The sequence below is a fragment of the Hemiscyllium ocellatum genome, chromosome 1 (assembly GCF_020745735.1).
Source record: "Hemiscyllium ocellatum isolate sHemOce1 chromosome 1, sHemOce1.pat.X.cur, whole genome shotgun sequence".
NCBI classification, from domain to species: Eukaryota; Metazoa; Chordata; class Chondrichthyes; order Orectolobiformes; family Hemiscylliidae; genus Hemiscyllium; species Hemiscyllium ocellatum.
Window position 1 is genome coordinate 119418375 of NC_083401.1, and position 23081 is coordinate 119441455.

Below are 23081 nucleotides of genomic sequence, written 5' to 3' on the forward strand. Positions count from 1 at the left end.
ACACTGGAAAGGGAGTATCAATATAGGAGTCTTGCACATTGCTTTCATCTCGTAAATGAAAACCAAACACTGGAAATGTACTTTAATATTGTCAGATCAACCCAAAATGCTGAAAAGTGCAATGTTTCATGTCACTCATTTGTAAGCACATCTGCATGAGTACAAATAAAAAGTCAATAGAATTTTCTCAGATATTAACCATGAGCTTTGACATTATCCAATCCAAAGACACAAAATCCAGTTTTCAAATCCATTGATCCAAAGGAATGTATTGTAGAAGATAGCAGTTGTTGTAGAGAGAGAAACCAGGTCAATAAATAGAATCTTCCATTTTCATCAAGTGTTTCTCTTACATGCTCATGAGGTGGCCAGACTCCTGTGCTCACTCTTTAGAGGATGACCCACTGTATCTTCTTCCATACAGTGAGTTTACAGGATACTAATCTCTTCTGAAATCAAGTACCTGGAGACAGAAGGCTTGCCCAGATGGAGCTGTACCCAATCAGAGGCTGGTACATTTCTTACTTGGAAGTGCCACGCAGGGGACCATGGGTACTTCCTGAAGGATTACCAAGACCATGAGGACCAAGATGTAAGGTGAATGGTTGCCCCCAGGCCCCAGTTTTGAGGGGATGGGGCTACCTTAATTCCAGTGGTGGAGAAAAGACAGTGAGGTTCATTAATGCCAACATCCTGTCTAATTTAGCTACTTTCCCCCATTCCAGGTCAGCCATTTTCAGAAGCACAACATTCTTATTCATTAACTTGTTTCTTTTTCTCAGACACTGCCAGTGCTGTTGAGAATTTCCAGCAAGTCCTGGATTTATTTCAAATTTTCCAGTTTCTCTTGAAACATTGTGCACACATTAATTGGTGTGAGCTAACCAGCCAGGCAAGAAATCCTCAGGATCAGGCAGAACATTGATTTTATGCTGCACCCAAAATTACTTTCTGAAGCAAAGTCTATTTGTTCTTGAGTAGCCCCCAGCTCCCATCATTTACAATCAGCCGTGACCTACTCATGTGGGTGGTCTTACAGTGATATTTTACACATAATTCCAATTGAAAGCCAGATAGAGCTTTCAAGAAAATAAGAATAAAGAAAGATAGAGGAAACAGCCTTTATAGATCGATGCTATGCTGTGCAGATGTTCAACGGCCCTATTGTACTGACCTGATGTTGCTGTTATTATGTAAAATTGCATGAGCTTTGTTATTACTCTGCTGCTATAGTTTTGCAAGATTTGCAAACATCATACAGGCATTTGTAGAAGGTTGTGACAGCAAAGTGGAATTACCTCCAAGGATATTTCTGACGTGAGTCTTCTCAGCAATCAGACATGACGTGAGATGTGGAGCTGGCAACATTTGCAAGGCACAGACCCAGTAAAAAGGTGGCTGAACTTTCGCATTAACGGTTCAAGGGAAGGAGCTAGGAAACTTTAAAACCTCATTTAGGCTTAACGTAGGTGTGGGTAGAGGATATCTTCATTGTTTAAACTAACAGTAATAGAAGCTCAATAATTTATTCTTGCACTTACAATAAACGGAGGGACTTCAATCCATCGAACGTTCGAACTGGAATACACCTCAGACGGTTATAACTTAGAATTCTGTGGAATTAAAAATGCCATATTAGATAAAGTATCAGTGTTTATAAATTGAAGCAGACAAAATAAAAATGCCAGAGGCGGGGTCAAGTATTCTTCAAGTGTGAATGCCTGCAATGAAGTTAGACACAGCCAGTTTAATCAGTATTTCTACAACCACCACGGGAGTCCTGGTTTAGTGTCAAATAAATATTATACTTACAAGGTCAGGAGCTCTGTCATGTTGCTGAAGCTCTGGTTGTACAGTGTACTGATTCTGTTGTTACTTAAATCACTGGAAGGCACAGTGAGTATAATTAGAACAAAGGAAAGGTCATACACAGATTACACAAACACATGGGCAAAGGGGCTTATAATGGCATGGTCAGCACCTGATGCACTGTGACTTCACATATTGCCTGATGCAAATACATAAGTCCTACAAAATATTTAAGGCATCTTGTGCCATTGGGGATTTGAAGCTCAAGGTGCACATACAAACTCCACACATAGCGCTTTACTACAATCCATTGCGTTAATTAGAGGGCATTCCCAGAATGTAAACATAATCCCTGAGCAATGTTCATTTGTCTCCTTATTTTTCATATAATTGTGCCACAGGAATTTGCAGATTCAGAAGTTAAGCTAAAGTTTGCTCATGAAATTATAGCTGGTGCCCGTTAAAGGAAGACTTTCAGGAGAGCCTGGAACATCCCAATACTTCTATATGGGAGAGCTGACTGCATAGTGGGCAAATCACAGCCTCACATCAGTCTGCTTCCATCTCATTATTATTCAGTGCAACTTTAAGATTAAGCTCTTTCACAGGATGTATTCATTTTCCAAGCACTGGAAAATACTTGGAAAATGTTTCACTCTGGCACCTCCAGACATTGAAAATCACTGGCTGCCTGAATTTACACTTTTTAGATTTACATTATATAAGCTGCATAGAACCAATTCATCTGGGGAGCACTTCCCATAGCTCAATAGAATTCATGGCCTACACAAAGTCAGACTCTGGCTGACTGGACTCCTCATCTCGATCTGATTCTTGTTAACATGAGGTATTATTGAAAACTTAGTTTGCTAAGGGAAAAACATCAGTCAAAATCATAATTCCTGATTGTGACCTAGTGAGCTCTGCAACTGGGGATATCTTGTATGACAATAGCCTGCTTCACCTCTTGGTTTAGATGGCACTATGACACTCACTGTATAGATTCCCACAAGAGAATGGTTACTAGGTAGATAAAAGGGGTCCCTTCCCCTGGGGTGTCCAGTTCATGACTCAGAATGCATGATCAGTCGTGCTACAGTGCACACCTCACTCTGCTCCATGAGCAATGGTGCAAAAGGAGGCAGTTGCTGCGGACACTGGCCCAGTTTACCAGCACTCCCTACTCCCACCACCAGATACACACAGGAATTATGGGACAACATACAAGGAGCCCAGAACCACCAAAGCAATCATAAGATTCAAAACCTGCGCTTCACATAATTTGCTATTCAGAATACTTGGCACTGGCTGCGCCAGTCCATATTCCACAGTCTTTAAGATCCTCAATCATGAACATATGCAATATATAATCAGTAGTTAAATCCACTTTCCAACAACACACTTGGATTACACCACACTAAAATGTAGTCTTTGATTCTGAGATAATAATCTCTTGTTATTGGTCCACATCGTCTCTCAAATGCTACTTTACAACTAGTTAGAGAAAAACATTTTGAAGGGATTGATAGAGGAGATAGAAAGGAACTTCTTTCTACCAGTGGGTATTCTAGGATAACAGCGAGGGTCAGGCTATCCAGCAGAAAAGTTAGAAAGCATTTTTTCATGCAGCAAGATAGACTTTACTAATCAAGTGTATAAAGCAGCATACAACCAAGGGGAGTGAACAGAATTACGATATAGGTCAGCTTTGATCTCACTGAATGGCTCAGGGGCTTGAATGGTCTAGTCCTGAGACTGTATGCTTTCATGTATCAATATGTAAGAAGTGCAGTAATGAAAGTACCTACATAAGTAATAAATGCTTCAAGGTGGTGAGTTCTTTGGGCACCATCACAAACTGATTTCCATCCAAATACCTGGAATACACAATATTACATGGGTATGACATTCATCAGAACTGATTGCAAGTTTGTGTCCATCCTGATTTCTTCCAGCTTGAAATAAAATATACCACTTAAGGGATAGGCAAAACACATCCCCCAGGACTAACCAATTAAAGTACCAAGCAAACCACCAATAGCCGTAGAAGCAGTAAAATGATAACTAACTAATCATGATTACTTAACAAAGCAAACTTGGTGGATATTAGGGGCATATGAAACTGATGGGAGAGTTCCAGTTTTGTTGTCCTGATAAAGAATGGGCTTGATTTGGAGATTAGGATATCCTTTCTCTTGTTCCTCCTGCAGTTGGATTGGGCTGCCAGATTTGGGAACTTGTGTCTGGGGTGCAGACACAGCAGCCAGAATCCATTCCGGTCTCATTGATTGATCGAGGTAAATTGAAAAGATTAACTTTCTTTCATTCTCACTTTCTTTTGCTGCAGTTCTTGGCTTCTAAGTTTATCAATTTGGAGGGGATGTAAAAAATGGCAGGTAATCACCTAATTCCAACATTTGACTTAATCCTTAGTCTTCACTTCATGTTAAACAACTAAGTATTTGTACTGAGCAAAGGAGTATCATGAATCAAAATATTAAGCAGAATGCCTGTATGTTTCTCCAAGTACATCTTAAAAATCTACATAATTTACTATACATCTAGTAGGATCTACTGACAGATGACACAACCATTTTGTAGTCTGCTGTTTCTGCCCTCAGGACTAAGGAAGATTTTTACTTAGTTGTTTTAAGTTCTAATCACAGATTCCCCTGGGAAACTGTTAACTGTTATTATGGGTGTAAAATATTTATTATTGTTGCTATGGAAGGTTGTTCACAGCTGTTGCCAAGTTAAAAATTAATACTGTGTCTTTGTGAAGTGGTAACTTATTGTTTTAAATATTAATTGTAACGTGCAACTGTTCTTAGACCTTTTCTGTACAGACTAGCGTTTGAGTAAGACTGAGATGTGCTATTGTTTGTCCTAAATCCTAATCATGTAGTTTTCCCCAATCTGTGAATAATTATTCTGATATGGCCCCATAATTAATCCAAACCTGCTTTTTGAAAACAAAATTCATCTCATAACAAAGGAAACATCAGTAACAGAACATAAGTGTAGGTAGTTTTAAACTACAATGACTGCATAACTACTGATGATGCAGTTGTTTAAACTTTGAGGGTCTTTTGGAAACAATAACAACCATGGTACTCACCTTCCTGGCTAAAACAATCATTCCTAAAGCATAATCACCTGACATTCCCAGCTTGTACAGCAGTGAAGCTTGGAGATTGAATGACAGACATTAGTGCTGGATCATACAGTAAGCATGGCATTAACAGAACTGTTCAACTGGTTGGAAGGGGAGAAAATCTACATGGTATGTATCCCACAGCTGAGCAAAGTAGTTGGTATTGATGGTGTCGAGAGTGCGTTGTTGGGAAAACACAGCAGGTCAGGCAGCATCCAAGGAGCAAGAGAATCAACGTTTTGGGCATTAGCCCATCATCAGGAATGAAGTTTCTGGGCCAGAACTGAGAAACAAATGGCATGGGTGGGGGTGGAGGTGGTTGGGGGGAAGGTAGCGAAGAAAGCGATTGGTGGATGAAGGTGAGGGAGAAGGTGATAGGGCAGAGGGGGGGGAGTGATGGACGGGTCCAGAGGGCGGTGCCGAGTTGGAGGCTTGGGGCTGGGATAATGTGGGGGAAGAGGAAATGAGGAAGCTGTTGAAATTGCATTTATCCTGTGTACATGCAGGGTCCCAAGGTGGAATATGAGGTATTCTTCCTCCAGGCATCAGGTGGTTAGAGTTTGGTAGTGGAAGAGGCCCAGGACCTGCATGTCCTTGATGGAGTGGGAGGGGGTGTTGAAGTGTTTAGCCACGGGGTGGTGGGGCTGGTGGGTGGGGGTGTCCCAGAGATGTTCTCTCAAATGATCCACAAGTGGGCGTCCTGTCTCCCCGATGTACAGGAGACCACAGCAGGTATATCGGATGCAGTAGACGACATTGATGGAGGTACGGGTAAATGTCTGACAGATTAGATTAGATCAGATTAGATTCCCTACAGTGTGGAAACAGGCCCATCGGCCCAACAAGTCCACACCCACCCTCCGAAGAGCAACCCACCCAGACGCATTCCCCTACATTTACCCCTAACACTATGGGCAATTTAGTATGGCCAATTCATCTAACCTGCACATCTTTTGACTATGGCAGGAAACCGCAGCACCTGGAGGAAACCCACGCAGACACGGCAAGAATGTGCAAACTCCACACAGACAGTTGCCCAAGGCAGGAATTGAACCCGGGTGCCTGGCGCTGTGAGGCAGCAATGGGAGGATCCTTTGGGGCCTTGGACGGAGGCGAGTGACGTGGGCGCAGGTTTTACACCTCCTGCAGTGGCAGGGAAAGATGCTAGGGGTGGGGTTGGCTACTACAGGGAGTGGAGTTGACGAGGGCATCATGGAGGGAATGGTCTCTCCGGAATGCTGATTGATGTAGGGAGAGAAATATATCTTTGGTGGTGGGGTCTGTTTGGCGGTGTGGCGGACGATGATGTGATATATGCGGAGGATGATAGGGTGGAAGGTGAGGAGTGGGGAGTTCTGTCCTTGTGGGGTTCAAAGGCTGTGGTGCGTGAAGGGGAGGAGATGCGCTGGAGGGCATCGCCAACCACATGAGAAGGGAAGTTGCGATCATGGAAAAAGGAGGCCATTTGGGACATTCTGAGGAGGAATTGGTCATCCTGGGAACAGATGCGGCAGAGGCAGAAGTTTGGGAATTATTTGGTCCTCACCTTCAACCCACCAACCTCCGCATACATTGCACCATCTTCTGCCACCTCCAAACGGACCCCACCACTCAAGATATATTCCCCTCCCACCTGTATCAGTATTTTAGAGAGACCATTCCCTCTATGACTCCCTTGTCAGGTCTATGCCCCCCCTCACCAGCCCATACCCCACTCCTGGCACCTTCCCCTGCCACCCAAGGAAGTGCAAAACCTCAACCCCACCACTCCCCTCACCTTGGTCCAAGGCCCCAAGGGATCCTTCCACATCCATCAGAAATTTGCCTGTATCTTTACCAATGTCATCTACTGTATCGGTTGCACCCAGTGTGGTCTCCTCTACATCAGGGAGGCAGGACGCCTTCTTGCGGATCGTTTCAGAGAACATCTCTGGGACACCTGCAACTACCAACCCTACCAACCCGTAGCTGAACACTTCAATTCCCCCTCCCACTCCATCAAGGACACACAGGTCCCGGGCCTCCTCCACCTCCAAACCATTACCACACGACGCCTGGAGGAAGAACAACCTCATATTCTGCCTTAGGACTCTGCAACCACACAGGATAAATTTGGATTTCAATAGCTTCCTCATTTCCCCTTCCCCTACATTTTCCCAGCCCCAAGCCTCCAACTCAGCACTGGCTTCTGGACCCGTTCATCACTCACCCCTCTGACATATCACCTTCTCCCTCACCTTCATCCACCTATCGCTTTCTCAGCTACCTTCCCCCCAACCCCACACCCTCCCATTAATCTCTCAGCCTTCTTGCCCACAAGCTGTATTCCTAATAAAGGGCTTATCCTCAAAACATCGACTCTCCTGCTCCACGGATGCTGCCTGACCTGCTGTGCTTTTCCAACACCACACTCTCGGCTCAGGTTTCTCATCATGCCAAGGTAAGTTTGAGGAGGGAAATTAAAAAACTGTGCAGAGCAGGAGCATCCCACCATCCACAGTTTGTTCACCAACACCAGATACAGAAAGCTTTCTTACAGCCGGCTTCTTAATACTGAGACCCAGCTCTGCATTGTTGGCGTGGTAGCCAGGAGATGTCTTCACTGACCTACACCACTCACATGAGGTCATCAGATTTCTTGCAATATAGAAGCCAGGTTTTTGGAACTAGCCTCTGAAAGTTGCCCTTTCTGGTCAGTTTTGCATGTTTCTAGAACCAACCGCTGTTAGCTAATGGTTGGGGTAGAATGCTGCCGCTAATCCTCCTTATTATAAGGTTATAAGAACAAGGCGCAGGATTTAACAATTTGGTCCCTCGAGCCAGCTCTGCTAATTGATATAATCATGATTGATCTCATCTCTGTCTCTACTCCACTTTCCTTCCCATTCTCCTTAATCTTGTGCCCAAAATGTCAATTCTCCTGCTCCTCTGATGCTCCCTAATCTGCTGTGCTTTCCCATAACCACACCTTTGACTCTGGTCTTCAGCATCTGCAGTCCTCACTTTCTCCCAGTATTGATGGTGTGTCAGAGACTAGTTAAAGTATGTCAAAAATAATGCTGAGGCAGTACTAGTGGTGGTGATAGTGTGTTAGAGGCAGCGATGATGGTCCATTGACCTAGTGATGATGGTCAGTTAGTGGTAGTGGTAAAAGTGTTGTAGAGGTAGTGGTGATGATGGGTGAGCGGTAGGGACAGTGTGTTGGAGGGAGTGATGATAATCAATCCGAGATAAATGGTTGTGATGTGTTTTAAAGGTGGACAAGGTTTGTACTAAGTTTACATGTTCTCTTCCATTTTCTTCCATTATACCAACTAGAGGAATAATAGTTGATTTTGCACATTGTTCAGAATGAACAATATTTCTTACTTGCAATGCAATAGTAATTCTTCTCTGACTCATTGATTTGCCATCAGAAAACATGGTGCATGAGAATGACAATGTCTATTAAAAAGTAATTTGTGAATAAGAACAACATGTAAACAGTGTGCCTAAAGTTTTGGGACAATCCTTGATCCTAAAAATGTCGTGAAATACGATCCTAGATATTGATACAGATCCTTTCCTATTATTCTTATGGAAGCGGGTCCAAAATTGTAATTCAGAGAAACACATCTATTCTCTTAGTGTATATTGAAATAATTAGGAGGACTCTGAAAGACCAAGAGAAATGCAAGTTAAATTTTCTCTTGCACTTTATGGAACAGACAGGAATTTGTCTGTGATGATTAATTCTTCTGGAATCTAGGTGCTCAATAAAACCTACTCAGAAATATGGCTTTCCACTCCCTGAGGGCATGAGAATCATGGTGAGTGGGATGACTTAATCAGGCATGAATCCAAATCAGATTCTTCCGCCTGAGATGAACTCTTAAAATTAATTCCCCCATTCTTCAAATGGGTGAGATATCTTTCCCACGATTAGGTGGTCAGAAGGCTATCTGCACACATCTGCATCTCAGTGATTGCACAACTTACCAGAATTAAGTTCCCCTTTCCAATTAACTTCTGCTCATACAAGATGCTCGATACTTCACAAACCTGACTGCAGACTGTCTACTTAGCAATTGCTGTTTTCTGCCCACAGTCTCAGTGAGCACATAGCCCTTTTTGCTTCCAGCTAAACCTTCTCAATGCTCCTTGTCTTCATTTTTGCTGTAACCTGTAGAGCTACAGGAAGTGGATGCATGGGGACTAAGACAGGATGTGGCCCTGGCACTATTGTGCATTAACACTGGTCATCAGGAACACATCAGCTTCTGTACCACAGGGTCAGCCAACTCCTATTGGCTCACAGCTGACACTTTATCAGGGCAAAAGGCAAGTTGGTGGCTTTTGACAGAGAGGGACACTCTCTGTAGCACAGAGACAAGGCTCTGGTTGCTGGAAGCAGTGAAATATCAGTGTCAAAGGTTGAAGGGCACTGTGAGGTCAACGTCAGAGTTGGTGCATAGAAAAGCCAAGGATGAACCCAATCAGTCAGAGGATACCTCCACAGTCTTGGGACTGTGCCATTTATAATCCATGAAATTGACCATAGTCAGCTGGAAGTTAATCAATACCCCATCTTATACAATCAGCCTGGGGGATGGGCTATCATCAGTGAGGGATATTCTACAAAATCTGTCTGGGCAATGGGATAGGCTCAGTCACATGGGCGAGTCGTACATAATCCATAAAGTAGCCAGAGTCTTTCCAAGTAGTCATCAAAGTTACAGACAGCTGAAATCTGGGTAGTGGCCTGGTGAGATACAGCAGCTGAGGGAATGGCTAGAGCAATGGCGGGAATTGAATGTAGGAGGGTATGATGGTGAGATCGGAGAGGGGACTGAATGGTCTCAAGGCAAGCCATTGTCACTTTTACTTGGATATGGTGAGGGACCCAAACACTGTAATGAGGTCAGGAACTGAGTAGCCCTAACGGAAACCAAGCCGTGTGTCTGTGAGGAGGTCATTCCTTTTGCAAGTGCTACTTAATAACACCATTGATGACACCTTCCATTACGTTCTGGTCATCGAGAGTAGAATCATCAGGTGGTCATTGTCTGTGCTGGATTTGACCTGCTTTCTGTGGATAGGGGAAAACTGGGATTTTTTTCACATTGTCTGGTCGGAGCCAGTGTTGTTGTTGTACTGGAATAATGCAAATAATTCCGGAGGGTGCATCTTGGTACTTCTGCCAAAAGGTTGTCAGGACCCATTGCCTTTGCGAAGTCCAGTGCCTTTACATGGCTCTTTCAAATGCTGAGGAGTGAATTAATTGGTGAAAGATCGATGTCTGTGATGCTGGGAACCTCAGGAAGAGGCTGAGATGGGATTTTGTCCTTCATACTTCTGGCTGAAGATGGCTGCAAGTGCTGCAGCTTTGTCTCTTCACTTGGGCTCCACTGTTGTTGAGCTGTTTAATTGTCCAGCAGCACCATTCATAAGTGGTTATGCTCTGTCTGCAGACCCGGTCCTTTGTTTGGAGATCTCTTTCTCTCTTCTACATGCTGCTTCAGCACTTGGGCATGCAAGTAATCCTACATTGTGTCACGAATGCATATAATATACTAGTTTATTTGAGAATTCTGACTAAGAGTTAAAGTGGGCTTTCAGGTTTTGTTCTGAAAGGGAGATTTTATTTTTAAAATGTCAGGAAATCATTTTTTGATCAGGGAGTTCAATAGCTTTTTTCATGGAAGCTTGTGATTTAAGCTAAATGACCAGAAAGCTTCCTGGGAACATAATTTTTTTCCCCCAAAGTGGAACTTATAGCACCAACAGAAAAGAGAAATGAGTTTTGCTATTCTGGCAAAAGGGCAGATCTTAGTTTGTGGAGGTCTTCAGGCCAATACAGCTTGAAAGTAGTCTTAAGTTGTTTTGTAGTTAATGTAGACAGAGCCAAAAAAATAAGTTTGAGCTTTTCACTAGAGTTCAGTGAAGAAAGGTTAGTGGGTTATCCTGTCTGTCTGTTGGAGAAGAGGAGGTAATCAGATCTGGGGAATGTGCAGGTGACATGAAAAGGAAACACTTAAAATTTCGTCAGTTGAGTAAGAAATGTTAAAATGAAGATTGGAGTGACATTTCACTGAATTGAGTACCTATAAAGGATAATGTTGAGGTAAATGCTTGAATCTTTCATTTTTGCTGTTTTGATAAGATCTTTCAAGGTTGTTTTCTATAAAGCTTTGCTCGTATTCCTTTTCTGTAATCAATGTATATTAATGGATTTATATGAATAATAGTAATCAAATTATTATTATGTTATAGATACATTGGCAGCTTCATGTGATTACATTCAGTGACTGACCATCACTGTAACTAATTTGCAATAATAAAAATTAAGGCTAATTAGCAACATATCATTTTTGAATCTGTCCTGTCCATCAACACAATCATAAAGATTATTAAAAAATAGAGATTGCTGGAAACACTCAGTCGATCTGGCAGCATCTGTGGAGAAACTGAGTTAGCGTTTTGAGTCCAGTATGACTCTCTTTTGGAACAGCTGTAACTTCACCAGGTTGACACCTTATTTTTAGCTATGTTTGCTGCTGATCCTGGCATGCCCTCCTGCTCTTTTCACTGTACAAGGGTTGATGGCTCAGTTTGTTGTTGATGGTAGCCTTGGGAATATGCCAGGCCATGGGACCACAGACAATCATTGAAAACAATTATGCTGCTGCTCATGGGCCACAGCATGTCATGGATGCCCAGTTTTGAGTCGCTTGATTTGCATCAAGTATGTTCCATGTGGTGGTAGTACCTTATACCACAATGGAGATAGCCTCAATGTGAAGACGGGACTTCACCTCCACAAGGAATGTCTGGTGGTCACTCCTATTGATTCTGTCATGGACTAACATTGTGATGCCAGGTAAATTGGTAAGGATGCAGTCAACTGTGGTTTTCCCTCTTGTTGGTTTCCTCATCACATGCTGAAGATGCAGTTTAACAGTTATGTCTTTTAGGACTCAACTTGCCTGGTCAGTAAAGATGCTACTGTACCACTCTTTGATTTGGACATTGAAGTTCCCCAGCCAGATTCTGTGCCTTTGTCAACCTTAGGGTTTGTTCCAAGCACACGAAGGAGTGCTGATTCATCAACTGAGAAGCAGGAGGGGGTGAGGGTTTAAGGGTGTGGGGAGGAGGCGTTAAACAGTAGGTTCCCTTGCTTATGCTTGACCTGATGTCGTGAGATTTCATAGGGTCTGGAATCAATATTGAGGATCCTCAGGGCAGCATCCTGCTATCTGTATACAAATGTGCCACCACCTTTCCTGGGTCTGTCCTGCTGGTCAGACAAGACATACCCAGAGATGGTGTTGATATTGTTTAATACATTGTCTGGAAGGTACAATTCCATAGCTATGACTATGTCAGTGTTGTTGCTGGAATACTCTGTGGGACAACTCTTCCAATTTTGGCATAAGCCTATAGGTCATGAGGACTTTGCAATGTATGGCTTTGTCATTTTTGATGCCTTGTCTAATGTCAATTAGTTGTCCAGTCTCATTCCTTTCTTTAGATTTTGTAACAGTTTTTTATACAACTGAGGAGCAAGTTAGAGTCTTCCACATTTCTGGAGGCAAATGTAGACCATACCAGGTAAAGATTACAGTTTTTGTTCCTTTAAAGGACATTAGTGAACCAGATGAGTTCTTGCATAACCAACAACTTCTTTCCAAAACTAATTAGCCCCCATCTCTCCCACTGCACACACACTGTACCAAAGCTCATGGTCGATCACTCTCACTAATAATGCAGGGATTTTCTCACAAGGAAAGCTTTAATTAGTTAGGGGTGTACTCAAAGAGTATAGAAGGAGAGGTGATTTTATTGAAACATAGAAGCTTTTTATTGGGCTTGAGAGGTTAGACTCTGAGGTTGTTTTCCTTTATGAGACAGTCAGGTCGAGAGGCGGAAAGCTCAGATTAAGGGATCACTTAATTAGGACAGAACAAGGAGCAATTTCTCCTTTTGAAGGGTGGTGAATCTGTGGTATTCTTTACAGCTGTACAGGCGGAGAGAGTCATTAGGTATATTCATGACAGAGAGTACAGAGTTTTAATTTTCATAAGGGAGGTGATGCCTAATGATATTATCATTTGGCTATTAATTTAAAGATTCAGCCAATGTTGTGGGACTTGGGTTGGAATCTCACCACAGCAGATGGTGGTATTTGAATTCAATAAGTATCTCGAATTAAGAATCCAATGACGACCATAAAACTACTGCCGCCTGTTGGGAAAAGAAACATTTGGTTCAGTCTTGTCCTTTTAGGGAAGGAAATCTGCCAGCCTCACTGGCCTGGCCTACATGTGACTCCAGACCCACAGCAATGAAGCTGACTCTCAAGTGTCCCCTGGGCAATTAAGGATAGGCAATGAATGGCTAGCTCAGCCAACGACACTCACATTCAGGTGAGTGAAAAGTCTGGTCCAAGACTGGATAGGTTTGAGAGACGACTTCCTGGTGTCATTCTCTGAAAGCAGGATCTCTCTTCCCTGAGTGACTGCCCACCAACAGTTGCCAAGAGGAGTCACTAAACCTGGGCATCACCTTCTGATTTTTTGCAAGCACTTCTGGCTTGCTGGCATGACCTGGGAAATTCCTGGTTTACTGTGCTGAAGGAATATCTGGCTGACCTTCAAAAATGACACATAACCTTCAACCCCAGAAGATCCTACCAGGAATCTGAAACAGATTCTCACTTAGCAACATGACTCACTGAGTCACTCTTGCTTGCACAGATAGGGAGACAAGAAGGAGGCAATCATGAGAGATAACTTGACCTTGATATTGGCAAATGTTTCACCATCCTCCATAAGTGCTAATTTACTGAAATGGTAAACCTCAGCCCAGCCTTCAGCAAATGAAAGGTCATTTGAATTTAATGCCTCAAATTTTTCCAGATTAGGGCCATAAACAAAGTTCCATCCCCAGGTTTCTCACTTTTCAACTTTTATGGTAGAGCTCAATGGAGATTCAAGTGTGAGCTATGCATTGTTTTCAACCAGCAATTCAGATGATTAGAAAGTTACGCTCAATGCACATATACCTTTCAATACATACTCCACATCAGAAATCACTGCTTTGTTCAGCTTGAACACTGTAACATTCTCATTTAATGGAAACTATAATTCAAACCTTGCCATGAGCAGTCAGGTGGAAATGTTAAATGTCTGTTCTTACGACTCTGTAGAACACCCTATATAAATGCACAGTTCAAACAAAGATACATAAAACTGCTAAATTCAGCAGAAGCTTTGTTTTAAAGAACAGACACATGTTCATACAGTGAAGCTAACCTTTACATTTTTCTTTTCCACACCGAGTAACAATTGCCTCCACAAAGGGAGTCATTGATGCCATCTTAGAAGGATCTCTCGTGCTCTAGATTACTTTCTTTGATCATCACTCTCTGAACAATCCTTCAAAGCTGAAAATTCTCAATTATGGCTTTGATTGTAAGCATCCAAAGGTAAGAGGTAAGAAGGGTTACTCACAGTTCGGTCACATCCTTAGGGAGGCCCTTGGGTAAGGTCTTCAGTCCCTTGTTACTGCAACGAACCACAGTATCAAGGCATGTGCATTCGGCTGGGCACCGGGCAAGGGGTGAGCAGCTGTTGTCATCATTTCCTGGATTGTGGACAGAAAAGATGTACTGTGAGGCACACTAAGTTCATTCTTTTGATTCTAGGGGCAACTAGAAAGGATGGGACCCTGTTTGAAGTAATAGACTCAAGCTGTTCCCATTCACTCACATTGTGGTACATTAGCATTGTTGTACCAAGACGTAAAAAAAATCATGATGTAAAATTTTATTCCAATAATAAAGGATACTTAGCAGTGATTATTAGTCAGTAATCTAATTGAGGCTTCAGCTGTTATATAGGGAACATAAACTAGCTGTCAGTAGTTATAGGGCTGTAGGTCAGTCCAATCATTCAGATGACATAAGGAAACTGTAATAGTGAAGCTGAAATGAAATGGAATCATCAGCACTTGGCAGTATGTTAATGCAACAGTCTCCAGGTTTAGATTATATTTACGTATTGCTTGAGAGTCTTTTGAATGCATCGCATTACCCAAACATCTTGACTAAATTTTTGTATTTGTTTAAATAATACAAGTCAAAAAAATTATGCTGCACGATGCACAAACATGTAATGCATTTTTTGAGAGTCCTGAGCCTTAGCCTATGTGACACCAAAACCAGAAATATAAAAGTAGATAATTAGAGATTCTATAAATATTTAAAAAAGGAAAATAGTAATTAAACAAAGCATACAGAAAGTCTGAGGAATTAAACATGTGACATAAGCAAATGGCAGAGGTACTGAAGAGATACTGTGTGCCTGTTCTCACTATAGATGACACAAGTAACATCCAAAATATTTATAAACTAAGAGGATGGAAGGAGAAACATAAAACAATTATGATCATGATTTACTGAAAAAGAAATGGATCTAAAGGCTGACAAGTTGCCAGATAAACTTCACCCTCGGGTCTTAAATGAAATGGCTGTGGAGGTACTGGATGCGCACGTTTCTTTTGCTGAATTTCCTAGATTTTGGAAAAGTTCCATCGGCTTAGAATATAATGAATGCATCACCCTTTGTTAAAGAAAGGATAAATATAGAAAGCAGGAAACTGCAGACCAGTTAGCTTTACATCTGTAATAAGGAACTTTTTGTAATCTATTATTAAGGGGGTGATAGTAAAGCACTCAGAAGATCTCAATGCAATCAGACAGAGTCAAAATGGTCTTGTGAAAAGAAAAACTTAATTCTATTCTTTAAAGAGATAAAAAGCTTTGTGAGTTAATGGGAACCTGCAGAAGGAAATAGACAGTAGGGTTAAATATGCCATTTGCAAGTTGATAAACTGTAATTAGTCTAGTACCATTAGGATCAGTTCTGGCTCCTCAGTTTTTTTTAATTATCTATATTAATGACCTGAACATAGGGTCCAAATGTGGTTGCTAAATTGGGTGAGAGACAAAGATAGGTAGAAGATAAAGTTGTGATGAGGACATAAGGAGTCCACAGATGGATATAGATAGGTTAAGCAAGTGGAGAAACACTGGCAGAAATGGAAAAGAAAGAGAACTTGTCCATTTTGGTACGAAGTATTGAAAGTAACATTTTATTCAAATCGAGTCAGATTGTAGAACTCTGTGGTATAGAAGCAACTGTGACATTTGGTACATGAATGACAAAAGGTTAGTGTGCAGGTAGAGTAAGTGATTAGGAAGGGAAATGGAATATAAAGTTAGAGATGTTTTCCTACAGCCCTGCAGAGTTTCGTTAAGAACAAAACTAGACCACATTGTACAGTTTTCATCTCTTTACTTAAGAAAGAACAAGAAAGTCGATTGCATTCAAGCAGAAAAGGTTCACTTGATTGATTTCTGCGATGAAGGGCTTATCCAATGAGGAAAGGTTGGAGAGGCTGCACTTTGCTCCATCTGAGTTCAAATGAAGGGGCTGGTGGAAGAAACTAGAAAAAGGGAACACAATTTGAAAATAAAAGGTCTCTCTTTTAAGATGAGAGGAGAACAATGAGGGCGGGGTCATTGAATATTTTTAAGGCTGAGATAGATTCTTGACTGACAAGAGAGTTGAAAGGGTATGGAGGTAAGGGGGAATGGGTGGGAAAGTAGAGTTGAGGCCACAGTCTGATCAGCTACAGTGTTATCAAACAACAAAGCAACCTTCAGGCACTGAATGCCCTACTTCTGATCCCAGTTTGTCTGTGTGTATTGTATTCTCATAGTGAGTTCCCTGTGACTACTGCAATGTAGACATTCCAAGACCACAGAAATGAATGTCAATACCTTGGCAAATGTATTATTTTAGGCCAACCTGGCTGTTGGTAAGCTTTAAAATACTTCCTTTCACTGTTGCTAATAGCCTGGCAGAGATACTGAGACAGCATGCAGGATTAAAATTGATTCCTGTTTTTTGATGACGCTATCAAAGGAACTTTTGTGATAACTAACCAAGGATTAGAGCAAGATTTGGTTATGAAGCTCACAATGTGTAAGCATTAAATATCCCAAATGATCTGTCTGTTCTCGCTTTAAAGAATGACAGCCACTATTATTACTGGCTGTTCGCAGAAAGAGATTATTTCTGGATCAAACAAAGCAGCAGATGCGGGTCTCCCTCACCACTCAAAGATATCTGCCGAGACCACACAGCAGGGTACTGACACATCCTGCAAATATGGCTCTGTCCCACTTAAAACACAATGCTGCATGTATACGGTGTGGAAGGTGATAGGACCCTCCTGGTAACCTCCCTTCTATTTCAGCAGTCTGAACCAGGGAGCTCAGTACTCAACTGTTCCTTCATTTAATTTCAGTCATCTCATACCTGTAGCTGAAGTTTGCTTTTTTCTAAATGTTTGCCTCTTTTCGACCGATAGAAACATAAATTCCCTGCAGTGCTGAAAGAGGCCATTCAGTCCATCAAGTCACCAACCCTCCAGACAGCGTCCCATCCAACACCCACTCCCCTATCCTATCCCTGTAACTCTGCATTTCCCAAGGCTACCCCACGCAGCCTGTACATCCATGAATACTATAGGCAATTTAACAGAGCCAATCTACCTAACCTGCACATCTTTGGACTGAGGGAGGAAACCAGAGTACCCGGAGGAAACCCATGCAGACACGGTGAGAACGTGCAAACTTCACACAGTCGCCTGAGGATGGAATCAAACCTGGGTCTCTGGCGCTGTGAGGCAGCAGCGTTAGCCACTGTGCTGCCCCCAAATGGTAATGGATGGCAATAGCTGTACTTACATATTCAGTATCTCAAAGCATTCAGAATTTTTGTCACTCAGTCATGATGCTCAGTTTAATCATCCCAACCACTTTAAATTTCATTGACACAGCATTTTCAACATCTAATACTAAGGCTAGAGCTTGACTTTGTGTGACAATATAAAATTGTGGGAAATCGGAAATAGTCTGATGGTTTGCTGTATCACCTGTTTCCTATGGCTGGAGATCTAATTGAGATATCGGGGATCCAATGGAGGTATAGAAAATACTAAAGAGGATTGACAGAGTCAATGTAGAAAAGATGTTTCCTCAAATGGGGCAATCTAGAACAGGAAGTCACAGTTTCAGGAAGTGGGGTAGCAGATTTGAAACAGATGAGGAGAAACTACTTTTCCCAAAGGGTCATGAACCCGTGGAATTGAATAAGTTTAAGGAGGACACTGACAGAGTTTAAATAGTAACGGGTTGAGCGGTTATGGAGAGTGGACAGGAAAGAGGAGTTGCAGCCAATATGAGATCCGCTGTGATCATATTTATTGATGGAGCAGGCTTGAATTGCCTACTCCTGCTCCGAGTTCTTATGTACAAAGCCAAGGTCTGAGGCCAAGTGCATTCCGAAAATTAGTCTGAGCCTGCACATTCTTCTGGTGAGTAGACCATATAAAACTGCGCATAAGCAACTCACTGCCACTGCAAACTACCGAGTCATGCCAATTAACATTGGTTAAAACATCACATGACAGTGTGAGCAAACTTTCATTGCACAGAGAATAAGAGTCACTGACATAATTCAGTACTGCAAATACACTATCCGGCCAGCTGAGCTAAATGACTCTGACATAGTGGCAGTAAAAGTCACTCAACTTGACAACAACTTCAGTGACATTACCTCGAGTTGCAGAGAAAGAAAGAGAGAGAGAGAGAGGGTGGGAGGTGGGTAGGTGGGAGGTTTGTGTGAAAAAATGGTGGTGAAGAGTTGAAAACCGTTGATATTTTTGTGTATGTTCCCCACAAGGACATCAATTATTTTTCCCTCGTGGTGCATGCTAGTAAATTCATGTTTTGCCAGGAACAGTGGCAATTCCATTAGTGCCAGGAAGCAGTTTTCATGCCGTCAATCCTGATGCTCAATGTATTTACTTCCTTGTACAGGTATTCCACTTACACCTGCAACGATTGTTTATAGGCCATCAGTGATTGCAGGCCTGGGAGATTCACTTTGAGGATTAAACTGGATTTGGCCCAGGTCCAGCTCTACGAGGCAGCAAGATAAATAAAGCATAAGGACTGACAGCTTGTAAACTGGTTCCTCACAGAAACTCCACTGTTGCTGAAGGGAGGAAAAAAATGTGTTTTCAAACATTTGTCATCAACAAGAGAAACTCTTACTGATAACTAGAATTCAAAAACATTTAAAAACTTTGATTTTCACAAAGCAATATAATTCTGTGGCACAGGACAGGGAGGTGAGATTTACATGATATTACTCAAAGTTGAATTCTGAACCGTAATTAAAGACAGTGCCTGTTGAAATTTTCTGTAAGCATCTTAAACTGGGTGAGGCCTCCTCATCGGGAATGTAAAGTCAGCAAGTTACATCAATGTATGTATAAACTATGGTAGAAGCAGAAAACATAATTGGAAAGAGTCATCAGAATCCAAAAATATATAAAAAAGGTCAGTTTTCAGGTCATGACTCTTTCCTCTAAAAGGTTGAGTTTTACACATAAATGTTGCACTGCATTCCCCGACCAGGATCTCCTGGCATTCTGTGTGAGATGGAGACTCTTCTTAACTCATCTTTTGACCCCGATGAAAGTTGACAGATATACAATCTCCAGCTTTGAATAGGGACACTCAGCTCATTACCTCTGCTGACTCTCTGAAAGAACTACCAGATTAATTTCATTCACTTGTCCTTTCTTTGCTGTCCTGTATGTTTTACTTCCTCAAGTATATATTCAATTGTGTTTTGAAAGTCAGTGCTGAATCTAATTCCACCATTCTTTCAAGCAGTGCATTTTATAACATAACAACTCACTGAGTGGAAAAAATTCTCATCTTCTTTTTGAAACTTTGCCAATAACTTTCAACCTGTGACTCTGATTACAAACCATCTGATCAGGGTGAATGGTTTCAACATTTCTGTGCTTGAAGAATATTCTGGTTTTGTGCTTGGAACTCCTTCTCATCATCTCTACCACATAAGCTGTGGCGATATGTTATTATTCACTAGGGTGTCTGAATGGTTGTGGCAACAGGAATGTTCACATACATGTTGGTAGTCTGGAGGTATGGACAGGAACTGCAAATGTCCCAACATTGTTTTCATCACTTGATTAGGAATCTACTTCCACCAATTTGGCATGCATAGGAAACATTTGCGGGCTGATGCTCAATCTGCATAATTAAATTACAAATACACCTTCTTTGGTCATCAAGTCATAGAGTCATAGAGATGTACAACATGGAAAGAGACTCTTTGGCCCAATGTTTCCATACTGACCAGATACCCCAATTTAATCCATTCCAACCTGACAGTACTTGCCCCATATCCCTCCAAACCCTTCTTATTCATATACCCATCCAGATGGCTTTTAAATGTTGTAATTGCAACCAGTCTCCCCCACTTCCTCTGGCAGCTCATTCCATACCCTCTGCATGAAAAAGTTGCCCCTTAGGTCTGTTTTATATCTTTCCCCTCTCACCCAAAACCTATGCCCTCTAGTTCTGGACTCCCCCACCCCAGGAAAAAGACCTTGTCTATCCATGCCCCTCACGATTTTATAAACCTCAATAAGGTCATCCCTCAGCCTCCGAAACTCCAGGGAAACCAGTCCCAGTTTATTCAACCTCTCTTTGTAGCTCAAAGCCTCCAACCCTAGCAACATCCCTGTAAATCTTTTCTGAACCCTTTCAATTCCTGAGGAATGACCCAGAACTGGAGCACAGTTTAAATTCATTAAGAAGATGTGAGCTCCACTGGCTGTTTCTAGCATTTATTACTCATTTCTAATTGCTCGGAAAAATGTTATGGTGAACCATCTTGAACCATCACCGCCCTTTAGATGTAGGGACCCCCATGATCAGTTCCAGGATTTTGACTCAATGACAATGATTGAACAGCCATATATTTCCAAGTCAGGATATTCAGTGACTTGGAGGGGGACTTTTAGGTAATGAGGCTCCCATGTATCTGCTGGCCTTCCATGTATCCTTGGCCTTCTGTATGGAAGTGGTCATGGGTTTGGAAAGTACTGTCTAAGAAACCTTGGTGAATTTCTGACAGGCATTTTGTAGGCAATACACACTGCTGCTACCATACAGTAGTTATGGAGGGAGCTAATGTTTGTAGATATCATACCAATCAAGCAGGCTGCTTTGTCTTGGATGATATTAAACATGATGAGTGTTATTGGCGCTAAATTCATCCAGGAGAAAGTGAGTTCTGCAGATGCTGGAGATCAGGGTCGAGAGTGTGGTACTGGAAAAGCACAGCAGGTCAGGCAGCATCTGAGGAGCAGGAAAATCGATGTTTCCGACCAGAGCTCTGGTGAAGAGTATTCATCAAACTTCTGACTTGAGCCTTTACATTATGGACAGTCTTTGCTGGTTCAGGAAGTGAGGAACATGCTACAGGATTCCTAGCCTGAGATGTGCTCTTGTAGCCACTATGTATATATGAATAGTCCAGTTCAGTTTCTGGTAAATGATAACCATCAGAATGTTGGTAGTAGGGCATTTGGTGATGGTAACATTGAATGTCAAGGAGAAATGGTTAGATTCTCACTCTTGTTGGAGACGATCATTGCCTTGCATTTCTGTGGCATGAATGTTACCTGTCATTTGTCAAACCCGGATCTCATGCACCTATTCTAATTCCTACCCTAATTATATTGTGCAGATCTTATTGCATTTGAATGTGGGGGATAGACTCTTACCTCAGGGGTCACAAATAGTGCTGACTGGTGTGCAATCATCGGTGAACATACCCACAACTGATCTTATTGTAGAAGGAAGTTCTTTGATGAAGCTGCTGAAGATGGTTGGGCCTAGGACCCTACCCTGAGGAACTCCTGCAGAGATATCCTGGAGCTGAGATGACTGACCTCCAACAACTACAGCCATCATTATCTATGCAAGGTATGATTCCAACTGGTGGAGAGCATTCTCCTCCTGATTCTCATTGTCTCTAATCTTGCTGGGACTCCTTGATGTCACACTCGGTCAAAGGCAGTGTTGATGTTAATGGTTGTGACTCTCACCTCACCGCTGCAATTTAGTGTTTTTGTCCATGTCTGATCCAAAGCTGTAATTTGGTCAGGAGCTGAGTGGCGCTGGGAGATTATTAGTAAGGAAGTGCTGTTTTATAACGCTGTTGATGACACCTTCCATCACCTTCCTAACGATCGAGAGTTGGTAATTGGCAGAGTTGGATTTATCCTGCCTTTTGGCTATAGGACATAAGTCAGCAATTTTCCACATTTCTGTGTAGATGCCAGTGTTGCAGTTTTATTGGAAAAACTTAGCTGGGGAGGTTGGCAAGTTGCAGAATTGCTGTTACTTGACTAGTTTGTGAGACAATTCTCCTAATTTGGTACCAGCCTCCAGACAGACTTTGCAGAGCCAACAATTTTCTGCTGTCATTTCTGATACAGAGTAGCCCATCAAGCTTTCTTCCTTTTTGTGACAATTAAGTGATTGCTACAACTGAGTGACTTGCTCTTGGCCATTTCAGAATCCACCACTATTCTGTGGGTCTGAAGTTACATGTAGGCAAGATTCAGTACAGCAAACAGACTTTTCACTTCGTGAATCAGATAAGAATTTACGGTAATAGTTTCATGGACTTCATGAGGCTTTTAATTTGAGGTTCAAATTCCATGGGCTGCCATGGTGGCATTTGAACCCAGATTAGTAATTCGGCGTCTGATCTACTCAGCCAGTGACAACATCCATAAGACCATAAGACATAAGAGTGGAAGTAAGGCCATTCGGCCCATCGAGTGCACTCCGCCATTCAATCATGGCTGATGGGCATTTCAACTCCACTTACCAGCATTCTCCCCATAGCCCTTAATTCCTCAAGACAACAAGAATCTATCAATCTCGGCCTTGAAGACATTTAGCGTCCCGGCCTCCACTGCACTCCGTGGCAATGAATTCCACAGGCCCACCACCCTCTGGCTGAAGAAATGTCTCCGCATTTCTGTTCTGAATTGACCCCCTCTAATTCTAAGGCTGTGTCCACGGGTCCTAGTCTCCTCGCCTAATGGAAACAATTTCCTAGCGTCCACCCTTTCCAAGTCATGTATTATCTTGTACGTCTCTATTAAGTCT

The 23081-nt window shown here is 42.2% G+C and overlaps 1 protein-coding gene across 1 annotated transcript in view; it reads right to left on the reverse strand.

Annotated features, from left to right (window-relative positions):
* The window catches only part of slit2 (slit homolog 2 (Drosophila)), a 462208-nt gene that overhangs the window by 77713 nt on the left and 361414 nt on the right, over positions 1 to 23081 (reverse strand). The window contains exons 20-23 of the mRNA XM_060825295.1: positions 14455 to 14587; positions 3618 to 3686; positions 1813 to 1884; positions 1542 to 1613 (exon numbers count right to left, since the gene is read on the reverse strand). Of these exons, the coding sequence (XP_060681278.1) occupies positions 1542 to 1613; positions 1813 to 1884; positions 3618 to 3686; positions 14455 to 14587 (346 nt within the window). The remainder of the gene's footprint in view (positions 1 to 1541; positions 1614 to 1812; positions 1885 to 3617; positions 3687 to 14454; positions 14588 to 23081) is intronic.